Source organism: Columba livia (genome assembly GCF_036013475.1).
Source record: "Columba livia isolate bColLiv1 breed racing homer chromosome W unlocalized genomic scaffold, bColLiv1.pat.W.v2 SUPER_W_unloc_5, whole genome shotgun sequence".
In the NCBI taxonomy this organism is placed as follows: domain Eukaryota; kingdom Metazoa; phylum Chordata; class Aves; order Columbiformes; family Columbidae; genus Columba; species Columba livia.
The window spans coordinates 647,781-671,333 of NW_027043000.1; the positions used below are offsets into that span (position 1 = coordinate 647,781).

General features: G+C 36.8%; 1 protein-coding gene across 1 annotated transcript; it reads right to left on the reverse strand.

Annotated features, from left to right (window-relative positions):
* Positions 1-11,347: 11,347 nt before the first annotated feature.
* Positions 11,348-22,648, reverse strand: LOC135577503 (uncharacterized). The gene is given in 9 exon segments (XM_065047638.1): positions 11,348-11,411; positions 12,416-12,503; positions 13,687-13,750; positions 14,293-15,571; positions 15,573-15,870; positions 16,799-16,880; positions 18,891-18,952; positions 21,643-21,682; positions 22,595-22,648. Coding segments are annotated over 9 exon segments (2,031 nt in total).
* Positions 22,649-23,553: the final 905 nt, after the last annotated feature.

Genomic DNA, 23,553 nt, shown 5'->3' on the forward strand with positions numbered 1-23,553 from the left:
GTTGCACGGGTAGTCTTTCTAGTGACTTTCTTACAACCGGCAACTGATGCTGATATGGGTTCACCATCATTTGATTCATTTCCAGAGTCTGAATGACTGTCACAGTGATTGCTGTGGTTACAGCAGCAACAGTGAACAATGTGTGAAGAAGAGGGGGCTGCCTTCTTAGCCTTTGAGGCTGGAGAAGTAATGTTATCTGCAGCGACCTTGGCAGAGGAACGCTGCGAAGGAGCTGTAGCTTCAGCCTGCGAAGCTGCCGTTGGGGGGGCAGTGGCTGCAGCGGCAGCTTTTGCTGTTTTGCTCTTTCTCGAGCGGCTAGGAGTGCTTTTTGCTAAAGCTTCCGAAGACGCACCACAAATCTCAGGACAAAAAAGAGACGCAAACGTCCTGTTGAACCCCATTTCTCTTAACAGTGACAGAAACTTACACTTTCAGCAAACCAGATAACACCATCACAGTTCTATCAAAACTCCAAGGATATTCAAAGCTCTCTAAAACATTTGCGAACTGTCCCAGTGAAAAAACGAAAGTATTGTTAGTCAGCCTTTCTAAAGATTCGCTTGACCAATTAGCAAACACAGAGCCATACTGCTCTTTAATCTCTCCCAGAGGCTTTTCAAGGTAAAGCAGAAATTAGTAGAAATACATTAGCGGATGCAGTATAATGAAATAGACCAGTGACAAACCAAACAGTATCATCATGACCATTGTCCAGTTCCTTGTTATATGATGAATACTTCGATTTAAAAAGAAGGCCCAACACAGATATGGAATCAGTGAGCACAATGTAGAAAATAACTGATACAACTTATGCCATAACATCTTTAAATCAGTGTAATTCACTTTGCCTTAATACAACTAAATAATATCCAAAGCAAACAGATCCGCGAGTATCACAACTCTATGAGTTGGCACCGTGCCAAGAAACTTGAAAGGTACGTCAGAGCAGTAGAAAAGACAAAAATCTTCAAATTTACCCCTTTCTCTTGCTCCACGTTGGGCGCCAATTATCTGTCGAAGGTTAAGATTGCGGGGTGACAATAAAACCCTGGCAGATGTATTGTTAACCTCCTCTCCCCCTGCCACTTCCCCCTTTTTGCCCCTCCCACTCCCCCCTTCCCACTCAGGACAGGTAATCGGGAGGGAAAGAAGGACAGAGAGAAGAGAGTTGGAAAAATTAACAATGATTTACTAATGCTACTAATAAGAACAGAGAAAATAATACAAAATATACAAAACCAATCTTGAAAGTCTCAGCAACGGCAGAGCCGGCAACCGAAGTCCTGAATTACACTCTGCAGCCAACTGGAGCTGGATTCAGTCTGTCACTAGGCCTCAGTTCGCAGGGACGACTAGCAAAGTCCTCTCCTAATGTCGGCCGTAAGCAGTAGGGAAAAAAGCAAAGGCAAAAGGGACGAGATCCTCGTGATCTCTCACTTTTATATGAAGTATTCACGTGAATGGATTGTTATACACAGTTGGTCAGTTTCTTGGTCACCGGTTTCTCGTTGCCCCTCTCGTGAGATGTCCATCCATGCTTATCAATAAGTTTGCATTCCATTGCTAGGTTTACCAAAACATGTGTCTGGTTCTCCAGGAAAATGCAGTTAATATGAAGGCTTTAGCAGACAGGCAAAATTCACTGAAAGAGAAACTTGTTTTTAACAAAACCAGGACAATTCAATAAAATTTTAAGAAAATGGCAGGAGGAAGTACTTGAGGTAGCTATTAATGTAGTCCTATTATGCAGTTTGTAGTAATGTTTCTTTTTCCTTCATATATAATATCTATAGGAATAAATTCAAATCTCGCTGTGCCATATCATATTTGCAAGAGGTATTAATCAATTAATTCAACATCTGCCTTAAAATAGGTGTTTAGGATAAATTGGTTAAGACTGTCAGATGAGACAAACTAAAATAGATGACCATTTACCAGTGGTAAGCACCTCTAGTAAACCTGGAAAAAATAAATATGTTTTTTTTTTTTTACATCCTGGCTGATGGGGATGTGTACTTTTGGATCTCATCAGAATATTGTCATTGAAGTTAACAAGCACTGAATCAATTTATCTTGGTTCAGGGGTAATCAGCTCTTCAATTCCAGAGGGCTTACTGGTTTCATCATTAGATTTTTTTTCTTTTTTCCTGCAAAATAATGCTACAGTAATTAAAGTATCTTTGCAGTCTCAGCACTTGCTGTCTTTGCCAGACTAAAGCCATTACTGTTGTGTGATCTGTATTTTTTTATTCTGAGTACTTACATTAAACAAGCAGTTACTTCTTTTACTATTTCCTGAACTCCCTCGTAAGAACTCAACAGTGAATTTATTCTAAATCTCAGTGTTTCTGCCATAACTGCCAAAAGTCACCTTGTTGCTACATTCCTAATATCTGCCTAAAAAGCTAAGTTATGTGGTGTGCCTTGGTAGTTAACACAGAAGCTGTTTTGAACCCCACAGAGTGAGGGGACAAGGGGTAAAATTCAGTCTTGGGAAACAAGAGAGTAGCTAATGGAGAGAGCAAAGGGGCTGTATTTCCCTTTCCTTTTCCACTCCTGGGTAATACCTTGTGCATCATCTACTAATCCTTGCTGCACAACTTTACAGACTAAATACATTAAGGACTGTAAAAGGAATTATCTGTCTTAGCCTGGGCCAAGGTAGCTAAAGCTTACATCGTTGTAGCGATTTTAACAGCAATAGTATGACAAGAAGTAAGTGATCAGGTAACTTTTAACATGTATAGTATTTGTGGCTTTTCTGATCAGCCGTGGGAAACCTGATGGAAATGGAATTATTATTTAGGAAGTGCCTAGTTGTGAGATGTACCAAAGTAAACAAAGGCATCCATTAATTACTATTCTAATATTCTTCTGATGTTTCTTCTTTTCCTGTTTCTAATTGCAGTGTAACAGAGGAAGTGAAAGGAATGCAGGTAAAGTGTTTAAGAAAATAAGTGCCATAGATTATCTTATCCAAAGAGTCTTGACTTAATAGAAGACATCCTGCTTTTATGCCAAACTCTCTAGGATACTCACTGTTTTTTGTGGGGGGAACCACACAAAAACAATAATGTTCATAATTAAAAGCTTCAGTAAATACATTATAATTGATACTGCTGCCATCACAAGTTGTTTAAAATAATCTCACCTGATCAATTAAACAGATAGCTTGTTGTTGTATATGTCAGTTTCGGCAGATGTTCATTGAATCTAAAAATTCCAGCCCTAAGTTACATGGATGTTCAGGTGGAGAGATTTGGAAGTTGCTAACTTTTTGAAATAATTAGATAAGCAGGCATATAAAAAAATGAGTGTTAAAAGAATCTCATTAAGTTGCATGATGAACTATCAAAAATTTAGCAGATTATTCTGTATACTGAATGAATCAGGCTGCCTGCAGGAAAAGGTTCATTAGAGACCAAGTATCACGATGAAAGTCAAATCAAGACTGCACACCTAAGTGTAATTCTGATACTACTTAGGGTGATGTATGCCATATGAAGATTTTGTCATTGTTCTGAAAAGGTCCTGTATGTTCCAATAAAATACAAGTTTTTACTGGAATAAATGATTGGGGGGGAAAGCTGATGTGTAGTACAGCACAGATATTTTGGGCTTTATTTTCTTAAGGCTTTGCAGTCTTTTTTTTTCTTTTTTTTGGTGTTGCTTATTTCATGACATTCATCTAAGAAACCCTTAGCTGAACATCTGAGGACAAAACACAATCTAGTGTCTCTGTCTCTCTATAATCCTACCAAAAAGGTTTTCCACACAGGCTTCAGGTATACTTTGAATCAGCGTATAATTAAAACGTTGAGCTGGGAAGGGTCTGATATAAAAAGATTCTGATGGTCCAGACCTTTGCCTCCAGCTTTTAGAAAATATATGCCGAAGGGTCTGAAAACTACAAAAAATGACTGGTTACAATCTGTGGTAAAACTCGGAAATTAAGCATCCAGCAGTTAGGTTTTTTAAAAGATACAGTGTTGGAAGTCTTTCAGAAGTAAGTTTTTGTGAATCTTTGTGTGTTGACCTAAGGTCTGAACACCCTAGAAGTTCTTATTGAAGGAATTGACTTGGAGTTTATTTAATGCTATGAAGACTTGATCTAATTAATTGTAAATGTACTGCATCACAAATAAGGTAGAAAAGCAAAAAAACCTGATGTCTGTCTTATTTTTTCCAACTTTGAATATAATTTGAGCAAAGTCTTTATCATTTAGTTATGTTTTAAGTTATGCTAGGGAAGATATATTTAACTGAATATTGAAGGCGTTAACAGCTTTTGTTATGAGGAAAAACCTGCTTTTACAGATTAGTATTTATACCTGTATATTTATATATGCTATAAAAGATGGAATCTCATAGATTTTGTTCAATTTAAGAAAATCATATATTGTATTGTCTTTTTTTATTTGAAATGCAAAAGTAAATGGAGTGAGCATTTGAAATGGCTGATTATGGTTGGTGTAACCCTTTAAAAAAAAAAAAAACGGCTCTGGCTATGGATTATTAACGCTACGGTGCACATTTTACCTGTTCTTCTATATTCTTAAGTGGGCCTGATATGTATTTTCATTTAGGATACATGAAGTTCTATTCTATTAATGGTGAACATTTAAAATATCTTTATGAGATCCAAATACTTATTAGTGAACCCTTTGTTTAGTGACAGTCTTGAGTCGGGTAAACATAGCTGCTTAAGCACATGTACTATTTTTATTATTTAAGTCACATGCATTCAATCATGCTGTATTTGACTAGAACATTGTTCTGTCACTTATCTGCTCTTTGTATCAGTCCTATGTAAGTTCTCCATTTGCAAAATGTCAATGTTAAATATTTTTCCAAGTAAGAGTATATACATATGATCAGTTAATGAGTTTGGGTATAATATTGGTCTGTGACTTATCAAATTGAAATAGAATTATTTTGTTCCTCCTGTGCATGCTAAGAAATGTCAAAGCAAGATAACAGTGATTTTGAGGATGGACATTCAACGGGACATCAGGTATGGGCACCGCATTCCGTCTACTGTTACAAACCCTCTTTAGGAAAAGTATATATGTACTCAAAAGTTGAGAAAATAATCATGAACAGGTGATCCTGTACTATACCTACAGATTTTTAAAGGCCTGCTCATTGCTAAATTGAATCACTTTGTTCTCCTTAAGTAAGAACTTCTGAAAAAAAAAAAAAAAAAAAAAATGAGGTCTTAAAGTATTTTGCTGCAGTTCCACTGCAGCTCTTCAAATTTTTAGATACCTTATTAAACAATTGTTTTGTAGTTCCCCGCATGTAGTTGCATTATTTTAGGAAACATGTGTCTTTACTTGCTAGGTGCGCAGAATCATAGAATCATTTTGGTTGGAAAAGGCCCTCGAGATCATTGTGTCCAACCATTAACCTAACTCTGTCACTAAACCATGTCCTTAAGAAGTTCATCTACACATCTTTTGAATGCTTCCGGGAATGGTGACTCCACCACTTCCCTGGGCAGCCTGACAACCCTTTCTGTGAAGAATTTTTTCCTAATATCCAACCTAAACCTCCCCTGGGACAACTTGAGGCCATTTCCTCTTGTCCTATCACTTGTTACCTGGGAGAAGAGACCAACACACTCCATGCAACAGCCTCCTTTCAGGGTTGTAGAGAGCGATAAGGTCTCCCCTCAGCCTCCTTTTCTCCAGGCTAAACAGCCCCAGTTCCCTCAGCCGCTCCTCATCAGACTTGTGCTCCAGACCCCTCGCCAGCTTCGTCACCCTCCTCTGCACTCTCTCCAGCACCTCAATGTTTTTCTTGTAGTGAGGGGCCCAAAACTGAGCACAGTATTCAAGGTGGGGCCTCACCAGCGCTGAATACAACAGACTGGTTAATATAGCTTATGCTACCAGGTCTTAAAATTCCTTTAATGTTCTTTTAAGGAATCTCCTGAGACCTCTGGTGTGAATACATCTGATACAGGTGGGTGTTTTCATTTTAGATATTTTTTTTTGCTTCTGGAAACTTGTATTACTCATGATCTTTTTATTCTTGTGCATATGAATACTTGCTATTTTGCATAAATTAAACTATGTCTAGGCAGTTACCAGCATGTAATGATGAACAAAGCAGCTGCAGCAAAATATGGTTAGCTGGTGTTTAAATACTCTGGTATATATTAGGTGCTTCACACACATAGCTGTCACCAAGGCAGATGATTGCTTCCTTCTTGAGGGAAAACAGAAAATAGCAATCATCTGAAATTTGTCCTCCTGTCATTTGAGAGTGTAATTTCAAATATGTATTTGAATGATAAAATAATTTCTGCAAATTTAGAAAATGTAACCTTGTGTTTTCTCAACCCGTGTAGTGAAATACAGGAAATGAATTTCAGAGGTGTCTGTAGCTTAGCTTCTTTAAGTGTCCTTTGTGTCTTTTGCACTCATGGGATAAATGAGTGATGCAGTTCAGACTCTGGTAGCTTCATAGCAGTGTGCGATAATATGATTATCCACTCCTCCTCCTCCTCTTGTAAATGTTCTACGAAGAGACTGGAGAGGATTTATAGCAGCCTTGGTGAGTCCCAGCTATCTCCAAATGTAGTAGCTTCTTAGAGATGCGGGATTGGATTCCTCACTTAAAAATGGAATTCACCTAGGTGTTCTGGTTTGGGGGTTTGTGGAGTTTGGTTTGGTTTGTTTTTTTGTGTGTTTGGGTTTTTTTAATATACAAATGGTTAGCAACAGGACATGCCAACTCTTACGAAAAAAGAGTATTTCTAGCTGCTTTAGCTAAAATTTTAGTTTTAGCAGGTTTTTTCCATCTTTAGTAGTCATTCAGAGACACTTCTTAGCGAAGGCAGTGTTTCTTCCAGGTTTTATACAGTACTTTTGTTCTGAAAGTATGCAAAGCCTATCAACAGCAGGTACAAGTAAACCAAACAGCTCTCACCTGTACATGAAAGTATTGGTCTTCCCTTAATTGGGAAAATTATTAGGTCTACCTCCTTTGGTTTCACAGGAAGTAGCACAGCAAATTATAGTGATATCTGAACAATTCCCTGTATCTATTAGGGTAGTATCACAGAATAATTAATTTGGAGAGAAAAGGGAAAGTTCAATCTGCGTTGTATATTTATCTAAGTGTATTCAAGTTCAGAAGATTGTATCAAAGTCAAAACTTAATAATTACAGTTACCTCCCTACTAATATGTTCAACTCTTCTGTAAGATATCTCTTTTAGGTAGTGATATATCCTTTAAATAACATTGTATTGAGTGCATTTCCAGTGAAATAACTTCCTGTATTATTGGTCAAATTTTTCAGAGAGAAAGGTGGAAGTTTTCATTTTTCCTCTCTCTCCTGCACTTGAGCAACAAAGGTGTTCCTGAATTTCCAGATTTGTGTGCCAGATTTGTGGCCAGTTCTACTGGATAAAGAATACTGAATGGCAGAAAGCGAGTATCAGCTGTTAGAGCAGCAATTGGAGGCTGAAACTTTTCCAGATGATAACATTAACATTTTCACTGCTTCCTCCACTATTGATGCTTGGTAACTGGTTTCCTGTGGATAAAGTGATAACTTTTTTTTCTTTTAGTCATGTGGGAAGAAACTTTGATAATCTGACAAGTATGGGTTTCAGTTCTAATAAAACAATTCTGCTGGGGTCAGGTAAACTGTCAAAGACGACCTTCCGTTTGCTCAACATTTTCACCAGATGATGTGTAATTGTGTTGTTTCCCACAAAGATACAGTTTCTTTCATATGTGTCTTTATTTTAGCTCTATGGCAGCAGGTGTCCACAAAGCTTTAGGTGACGACTGCAGTGACAGGGGACAAAAACGGAAGATGGGATAAGTTGGAATATATTTTCATTCGCTTTTTAATAATTTAGGGATAGTGTCAAGAGGCAGTGATGTCGTAGGTATCATAACCAGATCTTTCACTCTTTTTTTCCATTTTCAGGGGTATTCTCCTTTCCCCTTTCCCTCCCTGTGATGAACACGATCATGGGACAACGATATAACAGCCAGGGAATTTCAGAAATGAGAACTTAGAATGCAGCTACATGTTTTCTGATCATGAAAGACTAAGGCTTTAGCTAGTGATGAATTGGAAGGTCTGATACACCTAGCAAAGAAATGCTTTATTGTGTTTCATTCACAAACATACCACATAGAATACCTAAAAATTAAGTTGGAAGATTTGGACTTGCTTTTTAATATTATTAAGTCTGTCTTATTTCTTGCCTTGGCAGTTCTAAGGCAGTCTTGACGAGAAGCAACTAGGAAAAGGAAGCATAGTAGAAGGTCCTCACTGTCTTTGTTGGGAAATTTAGGAATGTAGTAGGAAATAAGTGGGAACGATACCTTAATTAATAGTGAATCTTGCCGTTCAGTACTTAGAAAATATTTCCCATCTGAAATTGTTAGCGTAAATCTTGAAGAACTGGTTGCAAACAAGTTATCTCCACTCTTTGTTCCACTCATGCCACTTAGGACTCTGTAAGCCATGCTTTTAAATTTGACTTGAAATGGAAAGGTAATACAGATAAACAGTTTTAGTGTAGAAAAGAGTTTTCTAAAATGAAACCTGTTAGCAAATGAGTCATACAGGGTGTGTTTAAAAACATTTCTGGTTTGGTTTTGAGTTCAACTAGGTTTTATTTAGTATTTATTTTCAAATTGTAGGTGAAGAAAGTGATACCGATACAGTTTCAGTAAGAAGAAAATTTCGAGACGTTCACTTACAGGTAAAAATTTCTGATGTCTAACGCAACGGAATAATTTTATGTTCAATAGACGTGATTGAATTATTTGAATAGCTTACATATGCCTGTGGTGTTGATGCAGTCAGCAGAAGACTCCATGTAGCCTGCATTTTAATGCGTATTTTTCAGCAAGTATAACAAGAGAGAGGTTCAATAAATAATGTCATGAAGGCCAATATGAAGTAATATTTTGTCTTGGTATTATTAGTATACCAGAGAAAGCAATACAATGTATTGCATAGAACAGGCAACTCTGAGAAAGGCTACGATAGGTATGGAAAAAGAATAACCAGAAGAATCACAAAATGAAAAAACTTATAAAAATATGGTCATTCACCTGAGAGCCTAACATAAACAGGTAACATGGTGTTTTGTTTTAAAAAAAAATAAATAAATCTGAGATAATGGCTACCATAACAAAAGCAGACTGGGATATCCTGCTGTTGTTTCCCAAACTAGACTATGGGCTACCCAGAGTAGTTACACTGATGCGGAAAAGTACAACACACATTGTGTGTGTGCAGCCATACTAATCCTGTGTTCTGCTTGCTCAAATACCAATTACGAAAATTGAATTTACTGTCCTTGCTTGTTCAGCATAGTGCTAGGCATTGTCATGCCTCTGACAACAACTAATACAAACCACTTCAGAAAGCAAGAGTTTCACTAATGGAAAACATTTGCCGTTTATCACCAAATGCTTTTAGATTTTACATAGAGGTGAATTACAGAGTAGGCCTTAATTTGTATATGAACTCAGGGAATATTAATAATATATACATAAAGATTTGCAGCTGTAATTACCAGTGATTTGTAACCTAACACTAGGCCTCTTGTTTTTTTCTTTGTTGTTTGGGGTTTTGTATTTATCAGTAGGTCTTCTGAGGCAATGTGTGCTTTTTGCTGCATCAAGAAACCAGCTATTTATCTCTTTTTTTTTTTTTTTTAATATGTCTTCACATAAGGTTCCCTCTTGGGCTATTTTTAGCATAAAATGTCTTCATTAAAAATAAGTTCATGCAGGTTGGGTATCCTCATCTGAATAACAGTAGTTTGAAACAAATCTAAGTAATGTTGTTTGGGTTTGTCAGTGTCAGTATCTTCTGTGTTTTGAATTTAACTTTTTTGTTTTTTCTCCTCCCCCACTAAGAATCTGCATGTACGTGATGGGAAAATACAAGAGAAAGTAAAAGTGGATGTGATAGTTCAAAACAATGTTAGTAAAAAGAGAGTTTAAGCTTTATTTTGGGTTTGGGGATAAGGGAGATTAGGGGCACGAAGGATTCTGTTAAATGGTACGGCTTCTGCTTCCTACTCAAGTTGCCAGGGATGTATAAATTATCCATGTGTATATATACATATATGGATATATGTCCATGTATGGATTCTGATATTTGGGAAAGGGATTAAACTATGACACATAACATAGAAGTTGCAAAAATAAATAGCCTTTCCAAGATTAAACTGCTAACTCTTAAAAATTGTTACTGAAGTCTGACTAGACATTTTCTTCCTTGTCTGAAACTTACAAAGGCCCTTAGTACCATACTATAATAGGTCCTGTATAGTTAAGGAGAGAGTAGAAGTCACAAATAAGGTTCGGTTGTTACTTCTAATGTGCAAAAAATTGAGGAAAAAAGAGCAAAAAATTGTGTCTTCTGTTTGTTTTTCTGTTTGTTTTTCAAGGTTCGTCAAAAGGTCTGCATTTAGCTTCACCAATGCAAGAACTGATTGGTACAGCTAAATCTTATGTAGGTTGGTCAAATATTTTAGTTACAAAACATGTTTCTATTAAAATTCATTAGAAATATTTAATTTATTGAAAACACAGAGGCACTGTTTATCTGGGAAACAATGCAGCAATGAAAACCTGTGGGACCCAGCCACATCACTCTGATGTATTTGCTGTAGGGATACAAACTCCTCATGAGCATTCACATACCTGAAATAAAATGTTGAAAGCAGATAGCTGTTGAGAACGTGTTTTTATTTAGAACATATATTTTGTCAGAACACAGAATATAACTGTCAAATTCACTGAAACATATAAAGTTTTATTGAACAATCCACTCTGTGAGCTATGTAGAAAATTTAACATAGCAGGCATATAACAAGTCATAGCGCCTAATACTGCACTTCAATCATCCATCCCAGTTTAGAATTTTTCATGTAGTGTCAATACCCTTATAAAGCACAAACAGGCAGGAATCCAGCAAAAAGAGCTTGATTCTCATCTTACGACTAATATGTTAAGAATCAAAGCTTATTAGCAGATAACAAGAAAATACTGATCACACTGTTAGAACAAACACTACTAACTACAAAATTTAAACTTTGCCATAGAACGGAACCCTGATTCCCTGCAATACCTGATGAAGCCAAAGGACTAAGCGCCCTGTCAGAAGGGATGAACCAGTCCTGAAGACTTACATTACAGGTCAGCATAAAACAGGACTAACTGCATGACACGTACATAAAATACATCCCTGATTCTTGGAAGAAGAAAGAAAAACAAAACAAACCCAAACTTTATAAAGCAAAGTTTTTTCTGTAGCAGTCCATGAATGCTCCTTGGTGGGTTTCAACCAGGAAGTCACCCAAGCGATTGCTGGGATTTGTCATCTTTACCCACAGTGTAGCTTAGTTTTCTGGATACCCTATAGAAAAGAATGGTTAAGATTACAAAGTAAGTTACACAAAAATACTATGCCTGCCAAAACTCTGATGAATAGAATGAAATTGAAACAAATCATCAAAGCAAGATATCTGAACATCTTGACTGTAAACAGCAGCAGGACTCCTTGTCCACATTCCTATGTGCTCTCAGCTAGAGAGAAAACTTTTCATCCTATGTCATTTTAATGTCTCCGTAATGCTACTCTCTTAACCTAAATTATATAAGTATCTCTTAAACTTCCCGATGTAAGCTCGGAATGTATTCACCAATAGCTAAAAGGGAAAGATACAAGTGAGAATGTAATTATTTCCTTGCATATTACTTAAGAAATGGCATATTTTGAACCATTTTGGTTTACATCTGACAATTCAGTATAGCACTATAGCTGTACAACAGCAGTCACACAGAGCTCAAGAAAAGTTTTAGTTATGAACATTGCTTTTTCTGAAATACATCTCTCATAATCACCTTCTCCAGAAAAGCTATCAAGTTTGAGACAGGAAGACAATACAGGTTTCTTTCCACCACCATTCATTACAAATGCAGCATTTTGCCACGTGGCTTAAGCATAAAACTTCTGCAGGCTCTGTAGCCATTAAACAAGAGCTTCACTCCTTGGAACCATATACAAGAACTACACACTACAGGCCCAAGGAAGCTTGTCAGCTGACAGTCCATCTGAGTTATATCTAAAATAATAAATGCATCTACAAGGAACAGAAAGAAGGACTAGAGTAGCTATTCAGTCAGGCCATCTTACTACCTTACGTTCACTGGCCAGCCATGCTGAAGTCTGGCTAGTTTTGTCCAGACACTTACCTCCCAGTGTTTGAGTCTGCAGGTCTGATTAGCTTGGGCTTTCCCAAGCATCCGATCTGATTTTCATTCTAGAAGGACACATGTAAGCAACAGCCTCCACACCTTTAATATAGATGTAAAGCACCAAGAATTTCTTTTGGATTTTCTTTTTGAGGAAGAACTTACCTTTTGCGACAGTACTGTGCATTTCTGGGACTGCTGTAATTCTTCACTGCACTAGGCCAACCAGAGTTGGTACCTGCAATCCCAGATTCTGGTGGTAGAAAACAGTAGTATGAAAAGGGTAAGAACAATGCTGAGTAGCATGGACACTACTGTATGTTGTTAAAATGTTAGCCTGTTAAGACATGGGTAATACTTCACTGGCATACTTCAATGAGCAAGTTTCCTTACAAAAATATTCTAATGCAAAAGGTGCTGGCAAAACTTAATTTCCAATACATTTTGCACACTGTACTTAAGTATAAGCTATATTTCTGCAAAAATGCTTATGCCATTAGAAAAACGTAGAAGGAACTGCTGATACCAGAAAAAAAAAAACATAATACATAAAGTATTAGTTAAAATTTGAGGAAGGCAAAATAAACAGATGTCCACCTCAAATAAACAAATTATTTACAATTAACCAGCAATGAAAATGCAACAAGGCAAGAAACATGCAAAGAAGTACATTTCTTCTGCTATTTTCTTCTTGTATACCAGTTGACAATATTTCAAGGCATCTTCTTCAGTATTTTCCTATACATGTTAGTTGTTATCTTGATGACAAGGTTCATAAAAATAAAACAAACATTTTACTTAGTAGGAAAAAAAGTTCATGTCATGTTACAGACATGCTTTAAACCAAAATTAGATTTTAAAAAGAAAATCAGAAGATTAGCATTTTTGAATCTTAAACTAAGCTAGTTTTGGTGGTGTGTTTTGAAAATTCTAAAATTCTACTGTCCTGAATTAGCAAAAGCCTTTTTATCCAGGCTAACAATCTAATTCACCTAAGCAAGTGACAGTAGCATGCAACAACTCAATTGCAAGTTTTTGTAAAGATGAAGAATCCAAACAAAAGCATGTGGTTACTCAAGTGTAGGATTAATAAAGTATGCATTTCCTGCTGAACAGGTAGATATGTAAAGTAAAAGCAACAGCAAATTTTAAATAAAATAGAAAAAAGGAAGGGAGAAAACCAATGGGTATAAGCAACACTTTAGTAGGAAAAGTCCCAGTTAACCTAAAGAAAAGCTTCTTAAATTGCTGTTTACATGTGATTCAGAAAACCCTTTTCTGTATAGATTCCTTAAAGGAACACTTGAACATACCCAACTGTTACTGAGGAAGAAGAGCTGTCACCTAGACAGCGGTCTATTGAGATTTGTAGATCTACCCTTGAAGAAGTGCTTGTGATTGCTAAAGCAGTAATTCATAAAGTCTCTGACACTAACCTTGCAAGGAAGTACCAGGAACACCAAGAAAAGTTTTATCTGACGCAGCATGAAATCCAGAGCCCTGAGAATAAAGCATTAACAGATTACATCGATGGAAAAACTCATGTATTATGTCACAGCTTGCCTCAGAAGAAATGACTGGGAACCTGGAAATAAGGGCTGGATTTAATATTTAAATCAACAAGTCTAATGATTTCAGTGGAACCCGGTAAAGTTTAATTGGTTCGTCTCAATTCGTTCACCTACAAAGTGTTATCATTTCAGAAGGACACCACCTTAATTAACAGGCTCACTGTCTGAGATTATTTAAACCAGTGACACAGTCCATTAAAACACAATCTATTATTGAGCATTGTATAACCACTTTCAAGGTTATTAAATATAGTGAACTTCCTCACATGATCCAGGAGACCTGATACGACTTATATTTTAGCAAATCAAAACCCCCCAAACCCCAAAGATGTAAAACAACTCTACTGACCAAATAGCACAAGAAGTAAGCTGCCACTTGCTTAAAAAGCTTCCAGCTCTAATCTATTTTTAAGCCCTTTTCCAAATATCAAAGACTGCACAATATTATAGTTTTACAAGGTCCTTTAGTACCTGACTCTGGCAGTTGTGACTCTCAAAAATGCTGGAGTTACTGACAATTTATGGGTTCAAAAACCTCATGCCGTCAGTCTGAAGTTCAGAGTTTCTTCTGTGAGCAATCTGTTCACATTTTGTTGAAGATAGATAACGTTCCGGTATACCTCTCAGTCGCTTTACTGGTGAACAAAGAGGATCATTTTGGAAATTCCCCAGTCTTTTAACTCTGGGAGATGCAGATAAAGTTTGAACAGGCGAGTTAACCAGAGCATTTACAGTTTCAGACATCTGTACTCCTCCATACTTCTTTAAATTTGAAGCTCTCTGAAACCCAGGAAGTTTTGGAACACCCCCACTACACAATTGCTCATAGATCCTGTCAAATTCTCTATCACACTGTGTATGGGACCTCACAGAATGACTTAAATTACTCTTCACTAATCTTCCTTTATCTTCAAGGTTCTGTGAATTTGCAAGAGATCTTGTCAATGTGAAAGGCTTTTGGATTTCTTGGGGACACAGCTTGTAGTAGAGCTTTTCAAATGCATCATTGTATTTCTGGGGCATCTTTGAAGGACTCTGCTTTGTAGACAACAAGGAAAATAAGTGCTTGTGCTCGAAAGGAATTTGTCTTTCAGAGGTTATTTTTTCAGGATTTATGAGTAAAGTATTTGATGCTCTTGCAAGAGAACAGTTTGCAACAGGTGTAAAAGCATGACTATTGTCATAGGAACTGCAAGTAGATGAACACAACTCTGAGGTATCACCACAAGAAAAGTAATTTTTTTGAGTTTTACTCTCTTTTACCGGATGAAGTCCTGTTGACCCTGAACTGGCAGCAGACGTTACAAAACAGTATTCTGAAGGACACTGGTAAGCTAATTTTTCACTTTCTTTGCATTTTGGATTAAGTGAGATAGTAGTCTGTAACTCATCTTCAACTAGAAACGTCTCTCCCATTGTAGTTATAACATCAGGAAAAACAGTCCGTTTGGAGAATTTTGGGCCTTTTCTAGGTAATAAACTTGAGTCAGAGCAGTCCATTTTGATTTCATTTGTATCAATGTAAGAATAAGGTACCACACCAGACAAATTATTAATGGACCTCTTGTCATCACAAAGTTCTCTATTCTCATTTCCAAAAGTTTGATTCTGGATGTCTTCATGTCTACTGCTGCATATGCTAGGCTGTGCTCGCTTCAGTTTAGGAGGTCTGAACCCTCTTATTTTGACTAAGGTGACATTGAGCTTTGGTCTTCCAGAAGGGTGTCTTCTGTGCCTTAATTGTCCAAACGTATTTTGACTCTTTTCTCCGAGTCTGCTTTGTCATGAGCCTTGCAAGTAACTCTAACATCCCTGGATACAAGTCTGCAAGAGTTACATTGCTCCAGGAGCATCCCTCATCTGCAGACTGGTATTCTTCCAAGATACTATCACACCAAGTTTTATTCAGTTCTGGGGAAGTCTGATGCCTGGGTATGGTGATTGTCTTTGTTGATATGGGAACATCAGAAAATCCTAACTGTGGAGGTCTGGATGAAGAACATTCATTTGACAATTCTACTTTCCTTCTGCAAACAGCAGCTTGGTTGCCTATTAAAAAAACCCAACCAAATTAATGACAAAACAAAACAAGAAGAAGAAAAAAAGCCCCAAATCTATTAGGGCACTTCCACTAATGTATATGACTTAGAAACAAGCCTTACTGTAATAGCATATTTCATTAAGCTTTTTTGCCAGGCTAAATGGATTATTAACATACAATCTATTAGGAAGAAAAAAATAAAAGGTTTTTCCTAACCATATTGATTTCACAGACTACAGAAGACAGAAAAAAAGAGATGTGTTGGAGCCCCTCCCCCCATCTTAAAATAGCTTGATAGATAGATAGACAGAGATCTAAAATGTTTTCATTGTAGAGGAAGACTGCTTTGCTCTTCGTGATTTCTGATCAGAAGGAACAGCCTTATCCAACAGGTTTTGTTACTCTATTTTTATATTACTTTAAAGCATTGTAGTTGGCTAGTACCAGCGCAGCTTTGCTTGCCATAAAGCATGATTAACATAATGCTTTTTGTAGTTGTTAGGCTTGAAGTATTTACACCAAAATTCTATTTTAGGTTTGCATCAAGTCTGGAGAACTTCTGAAAAAAGGAAGTTTACTAGTAAAGTACCACTTGGAGTACCAGTTACCAGCCAACCCAAAGCCATTCATGACATTCCAGAAACAAAAAACTACGCTTTCATTTAATGGAGCGTAATGCTTCTGAATTTTGTAACTATGCATTTTCTTTTTTCCTGGGGCTATTTAAGAAAAGCTGCTTTTATGTATACAAGTTATTTATTTTCTATTTTTTCAAACACATTTTGCCATAAGCAAAATCATGTCTGTCTTCTCTTCAAGAATCCAGTCCGTTGAACTTTACTGCTGGATAAACAGTGCCTCTGTGTTTTCAATACATTAAATATTTCTAATAAATTTTAATAGAAACATGTTTTGTAACTAAAATATTTGACCAACCTCCAAAAGATTTAGCTGTACCAATCAGTTCTTGCACTGGTGAAGCTAAATGCAGACCTTTCGACGAGCCTTGACATTCTCTCTGAAAAACAAACAGAAGACACAATCTAATATCCTCAATTTTTTGCACATTAGAAGTAACAACCAAACCTTATGTGTGACTTCTCCTACTCTCTCCTTACTATAATAGGTCCTGTATAGTTATGGTCCTAAGGGCCTTCGTAAGTTTCAGACAAGGAAGAAAATGTCTAGTCAGACTTCAGTAACAATTTTTAAGAGTTAGCAGTTTAATCTTGGAAAGGCTATTTATTTTTGCAACTTCTACGTTATGTGTCATACTTTAATCCCTTTCCCAAATACGAGAATCCATACATGGAGATATATACATATATGTATATATACACCTGGATAATTTATACATCCCTGGCAACTTGAGTAGGAAACAGAAGCCATACCATGTAATAGAATCCTTCGTGCCCCTAATCTCCCTTATCCCCAAAACCAAAATAAAGCTAAAACTCTCTTTTTCTCTACAACCTTCAAATTTAGGCTTTTCAGAAAACTTACTGAAGTGAGGATCAACTCACACCTCAGGGTTCAAAGAACAAAGTAGAAAAAAAAAGAAAAAAAAATGGATATAGTCTGCACTGTTTCTTACAAGTCATTGCTGTCAGAGACCTTAGATGCTGTGATATTTATGTAATTAGCAAGCAAGAGAGGAACAATGATACAACAGCAGAGAAGTTGTATTAGAATTCATGGTGCTGCACAGTTAGAGAGCTCTTACTTTATTCTACTTAGCTAATAACTTAGAACAGGTGAAATATGTTACCATAATCCATGCGGGAATTTTTCTAACATTGTCTTGAACTATCACGTCCACTTTTACTTTCTCTTGTATTTTCCCATCACGTACATGCAGATTCCTAGTGGGGGAGGAGAAAAAACAAAAAAGTTAAATTCAAAACACAGAAGATACTGACACTGACAAACCCAAACAACATTACTTAGATTTGTTTCAAACTACTGTTATTCAGATGAGGATACCCAACCTGCATAAACTTATTTTAATGAAGACATTTTATGCTAAAAATAGCCCAAGAGGGAACCTTATGTGAAGACATATTAAAAAAAAAAGAGATAAATAGCTAGTTTCTTGATGCAGCAAAAAGCACACACTGCCTCAGAAGACCTACTGATAAATACAAACCCCCAAAACCCCAAACAACAAAAAAAAAAAGAGTCCTAGTGTTAGGTTACAAATCACTGGTAATTACAGCTGCAAATCTTTATGTATATATTATTAATATTCCCTGAGTTCATATACAAATTAAGGCCTACTCTGTAATTCACCTCTATGTAAAATCTAAAAGCATTTGGTGATAAACGGCAAATGTTTTCTATTAGTGAAACTCTTGCTTTCTGAAGCGGTTTGTATTAGTTGCTGTCAGAGACATGACAATGCCTAGCACTACGCTGAACAAGCAAGGACAGTAAATTCAGTTTTCGTAATTGGTATTTGAGCAAGCAGAACACAGGATTAGTATGGCTGCACACACACAATGTGTGTTGTACTTTTCCGCATCAGTGTAACTACTCTGGGTAGCCCATAGTCTAGTTTGGGAAACAACAGCAGGATATTCCAGTCTGCTTTTGTTATGGTAGCCATTATCTCAGATTTATTTATTTATTTTTTTAAAACAAAACACCATGTTACCTGTTTATGTTAGGCTCTCAGGTGAATGACCATATTTTTATAAGTTTTCTCATTTTGTGATTCGTCTGGTTATTCTTTTTCCATACCTATCGTAGCCTTTCTCAGAGTTGCCTGTTCTATGCAATACATTGTATTGCTTTCTCTGGTATACTAATAATACCAAGACAAAATATTACTTCATATTGGCCTTCATGACATTATTTATTGAACCTCTCTCTTGTTATACTTGCTGAAAAAACGCATTAAAATGCAGGCTACATGGAGTCTTCTGCTGACTGCATCAACACCACAGGCATATGTAAGCTATTCAAATAATTCAATCACGTCTATTGAACATAAAATTATTCCGTTGCGTTAGACATCAGAAATTTTTACCTGTAAGTGAACGTCTCGAAATTTTCTTCTTACTGAAACTGTATCGGTATCACTTTCTTCACCTACAATTTGAAAATAAATACTAAATAAAACCTAGTTGAACTCAAAACCAAACCAGAAATGTTTTTAAACACACCCTGTATGACTCATTTGCTAACAGGTTTCATTTTAGAAAACTCTTTTCTACACTAAAACTGTTTATCTGTATTACCTTTCCATTTCAAGTCAAATTTAAAAGCATGGCTTACAGAGTCCTAAGTGGCATGAGTGGAACAAAGAGTGGAGATAACTTGTTTGCAACCAGTTCTTCAAGATTTACGCTAACAATTTCAGATGGGAAATATTTTCTAAGTACTGAACGGCAAGATTCACTATTAATTAAGGTATCGTTCCCACTTATTTCCTACTACATTCCTAAATTTCCCAACAAAGACAGTGAGGACCTTCTACTATGCTTCCTTTTCCTAGTTGCTTCTCGTCAAGACTGCCTTAGAACTGCCAAGGCAAGAAATAAGACAGACTTAATAATATTAAAAAGAAAGTCCAAATCTTCCAACTTAATTTTTAGGTATTCTATGTGGTATGTTTGTGAATGAAACACAATAAAGCATTTCTTTGCTAGGTGTATCAGACCTTCCAATTCATCACTAGCTAAAGCCTTAGTCTTTCATGATCAGAAAACATGTAGCTGCATTCTAAGTTCTCATTTCTGAAATTCCCTGGCTGTTATATCGTTGTCCCATGATCGTGTTCATCACAGGGAGGGAAAGGGGAAAGGAGAATACCCCTGAAAATGGAAAAAAAGAGTGAAAGATCTGGTTATGATACCTACGACATCGCTGCCTCTTGACACTATCCCTAAATTATTAAAAAGCGAATGAAAATATATTCCAACTTATCCCATCTTCCGTTTTTGTCCCCTGTCACTGCAGTCGTCACCTAAAGCTTTGTGGACACCTGCTGCCATAGAGCTAAAATAAAGACACATATGAAAGAAACTGTATCTTTGTGGGAAACAACACAATTTCACATCATCTGGTGAAAATGTTGAGCAAACGGAGGGTCGTCTTTGACAGTTTACCTGACCCCAGCAGAATTGTTTTATTAGAACTGAAACCCATACTTGTCAGATTATCAAAGTTTCTTCCCACATGACTAAAAGAAAAAAAAGTTATCACTTTATCCACAGGAAACCAGTTACCAAGCATCAATAGTGGAGGAAGCAGTGAAAATGTTAATGTTATCATCTGGAAAAGTTTCAGCCTCCAATTGCTGCTCTAACAGCTGATACTCGCTTTCTGCCATTCAGTATTCTTTATCCAGTAGAACTGGGCACAAATCTGGCACACTGCTCCCTAAACGGTCAGAAATTACTAGACTGCTATAGAAATGAGAGGTTCTTTTATAAAGGTAACTCAAGTGTCCAAGAATGGTTGACTCCATCATGTCAATTACAAGTTCTTAGAAATAGGTTGTATCATACAACAAGCTGATCTGCATACAAACTGAATATCCTTCTAGGTGTGAAACATCACAAAAGTGTAATTTTAAATATGTTTTCAATGTATTGTCAATCATACTTCAAATCACTAGAACGTTATTAGCAGAGGATCACGGCACGGCACAAAACAGAAAAAAAAATCAAGTATCTGCTCCAGGGATCCCTGAAGTGTTTTTAAGGGCCAAACAGGAAATTCAGGAACACCTTTGTTGCTCAAGTGCAGGAGAGAGAGGAAAAATGAAAACTTCCACCTTTCTCTCTGAAAAATTTGACCAATAATACAGGAAGTTATTTCACTGGAAATGCACTCAATACAATGTTATCTAAAGGATATATCACTACCTAAAAGAGATATCTTACAGAAGAGTTGAACATATTAGTAGGGAGGTAACTGTAATTATTAAGTTTTGACTTTGATACAATCTTCTGTGCTACTGCCTGTGAAACCAAAGGAGGTAGACCTAATAATTTTCCCAATTAAGGGAAGACCAATACTTTCATGTACAGGTGAGAGCTGTTTGGTTTATTTGTACCTGCTGTTGATAGGCTTTGCATACTTTCAGAACAAAAGTACTGTATAAAACCTGGAAGAAACACTGCCTTCGCTAAGAAGTGTCTCTGAATGACTACTAAAGATGGAAAAAACCTGCTAAAACTAAAATTTTAGCTAAAGCAGCTAGAAATACTCTTTTTTCTTAAGAGTTGGCATGTCCTATTGCTAACCTTTTGTATATTAAAAAAACCCAAACACACACACACAAAAATAAATCCTCTCCAGTCTCTTCATAGAACATTTACAAGAGGAGGAGGAGGAGGAGGAGGAGTGGATAATCATATTATCGCACACTGCTATGAAGCTACCAGAGTCTGAACTGCATCACTCATTTATCCCATGAGTGCAAAAGACACAAAGGACACTTAAAGAAGCTAAGCTACAGACGCCTCTGAAATTCGTTTCCTGTATTTCACTACACGGGTTGAGAAAACACAAGGTTACATTTTCTAACTTTGCAGAAATTATTTTATCATTCAAATACATATTTGAAATTACACTCTCAAATGACAGGAGGACAAATTTCAGATGATTGCTATTTTCTGTTTTCCCTCAAGAAGGAAGCAATTATCTGCCTTGGTGACAGCTATGCGTGTGAAGCACCTAATATATACCAGAGTATGAGTATATCAGATCATGAGTAATACAAGTTTCAAAAAGCAAAAAAAAATATCTAAAAAGTAAATGAAAACACCCACCTGTATCAGATGCATTCACACCAGAGGTCTCAGGAGATTCCTTAAAAGAACATTAAAGGAATTTTAAGACCTGGTAGCATAAGCTATATTAACCAGTCTGTTGTATTCAGCGCTGGTGAGGCCCCACCTTGAATACTGTGCTCAGTTTTGGGCCCCTCACTACAAGAAAAACATTGAGGTGCTGGAGAGAGTGCAGAGGAGGGTGACGAAGCTGGCGAGGGGTCTGGAGCACAAGTCTGATGAGGAGCGGCTGAGGGAACTGGGGCTGTTTAGCCTGGAGAAAAGGAGGCTGAGGGGAGACCTTATCACTCTCTACAACCCTGAAAGGAGGCTGTTGCATGGAGTGTGTTGGTCTCTTCTCCCAGGTAACAAGTGATAGGACAAGAGGAAATGGCCTCAAGTTGTCCCAGGGGAGGTTTAGGTTGGATATTAGGAAAAAATTCTTCACAGAAAGGGTTGTCAGGCTGCCCAGGGAAGTGGTGGAGTCACCATTCCCGGAAGCATTCAAAAGATGTGTAGATCAACTTCTTAAGGACATGGTTTAGTGACAGAGTTAGGTTAATGGTTGGACACAATGATCTCGAGGGCCTTTTCCAACCAAAATGATTCTATGATTCTGCGCACCTAGCAAGTAAAGACACATGTTTCCTAAAATAATGCAACTACATGCGGGGAACTACAAAACAATTGTTTAATAAGGTATCTAAAAATTTGAAGAGCTGCAGTGGAACTGCAGCAAAATACTTTAAGACCTCATTTTTTTTTTTTTTTTTTTTTCAGAAGTTCTTACTTAAGGAGAACAAAGTGATTCAATTTAGCAATGAGCAGGCCTTTAAAAATCTGTAGGTATAGTACAGGATCACCTGTTCATGATTATTTTCTCAACTTTTGAGTACATAAATACTTTTCCTAAAGAGGGTTTGTAACAGTAGACGGAATGCGGTGCCCATACCTGATGTCCCGTTGAATGTCCATCCTCAAAATCACTGTTATCTTGCTTTGACATTTCTTAGCATGCACAGGAGGAACAAAATAATTCTATTTCAATTTGATAAGACACAGACCAATATTATACCCAAACTCATTAATTGATCATTTGTATATACTCTTACTTGGAAAAATATTTAACATTGACATTTTGCAAATGGAGAACTTACATAGGACTGATACAAAGAGCAGATAAGTGACAGAACAATGTTCTAGTCAAATACAGCATGACTGAATGCATGTGAGTTAAATAATAAAAATAGTACATGTGCTAAGCAGCTATGTTTACCCTACTCAAGACTGTCACTAAACAAAGGGTTCACTGCTGGATGCTTACTTTACGACTTGTAGCACAGATTGTAACCAGTCATTTTTTGTAGTTTTCAGACCCTTCGGCATATATTTTCTAAAAGCTGGAGGCAAAGGCCTGGACCACCTGAATCTTTTTATATCAGACCCTTCCCAGCTCAACGTTTTAATTATATGCTGATTCAAAGTATACCTGAAGCCTGTGTGGAAAACCTTTTTGGTAGGATTATAGAGAGACAGAGACACTAGATTGTGTTTTGTCCTCAGATGTTCAGCTAAGGGTTTCTTAGATGAATGTCATGAAATAAGCAACACCAAAGAAAAAAAAAGACTGCAAAGCCTTAAGAATATAAAGCCCAACATATCTGTGCTGTACTACACATCAGCTTCCCCCCCCAATCATTTATTCCAGTAAAAACTTGTATTTTATTGGAACATACAGGACCTTTTCAGAACAATGAGAAAATCTTCATATGGCATACATCACCCTAAGTAGTATCAGAATTACACTTAGCTGTGCAGTCTTGATTTGACTTTCATCGTGATACTTGGTCTCTAATGAACCTTTTCCTGCAGGCAGCCTGATTCATTCAGTATACAGAATAATCTGCTAAA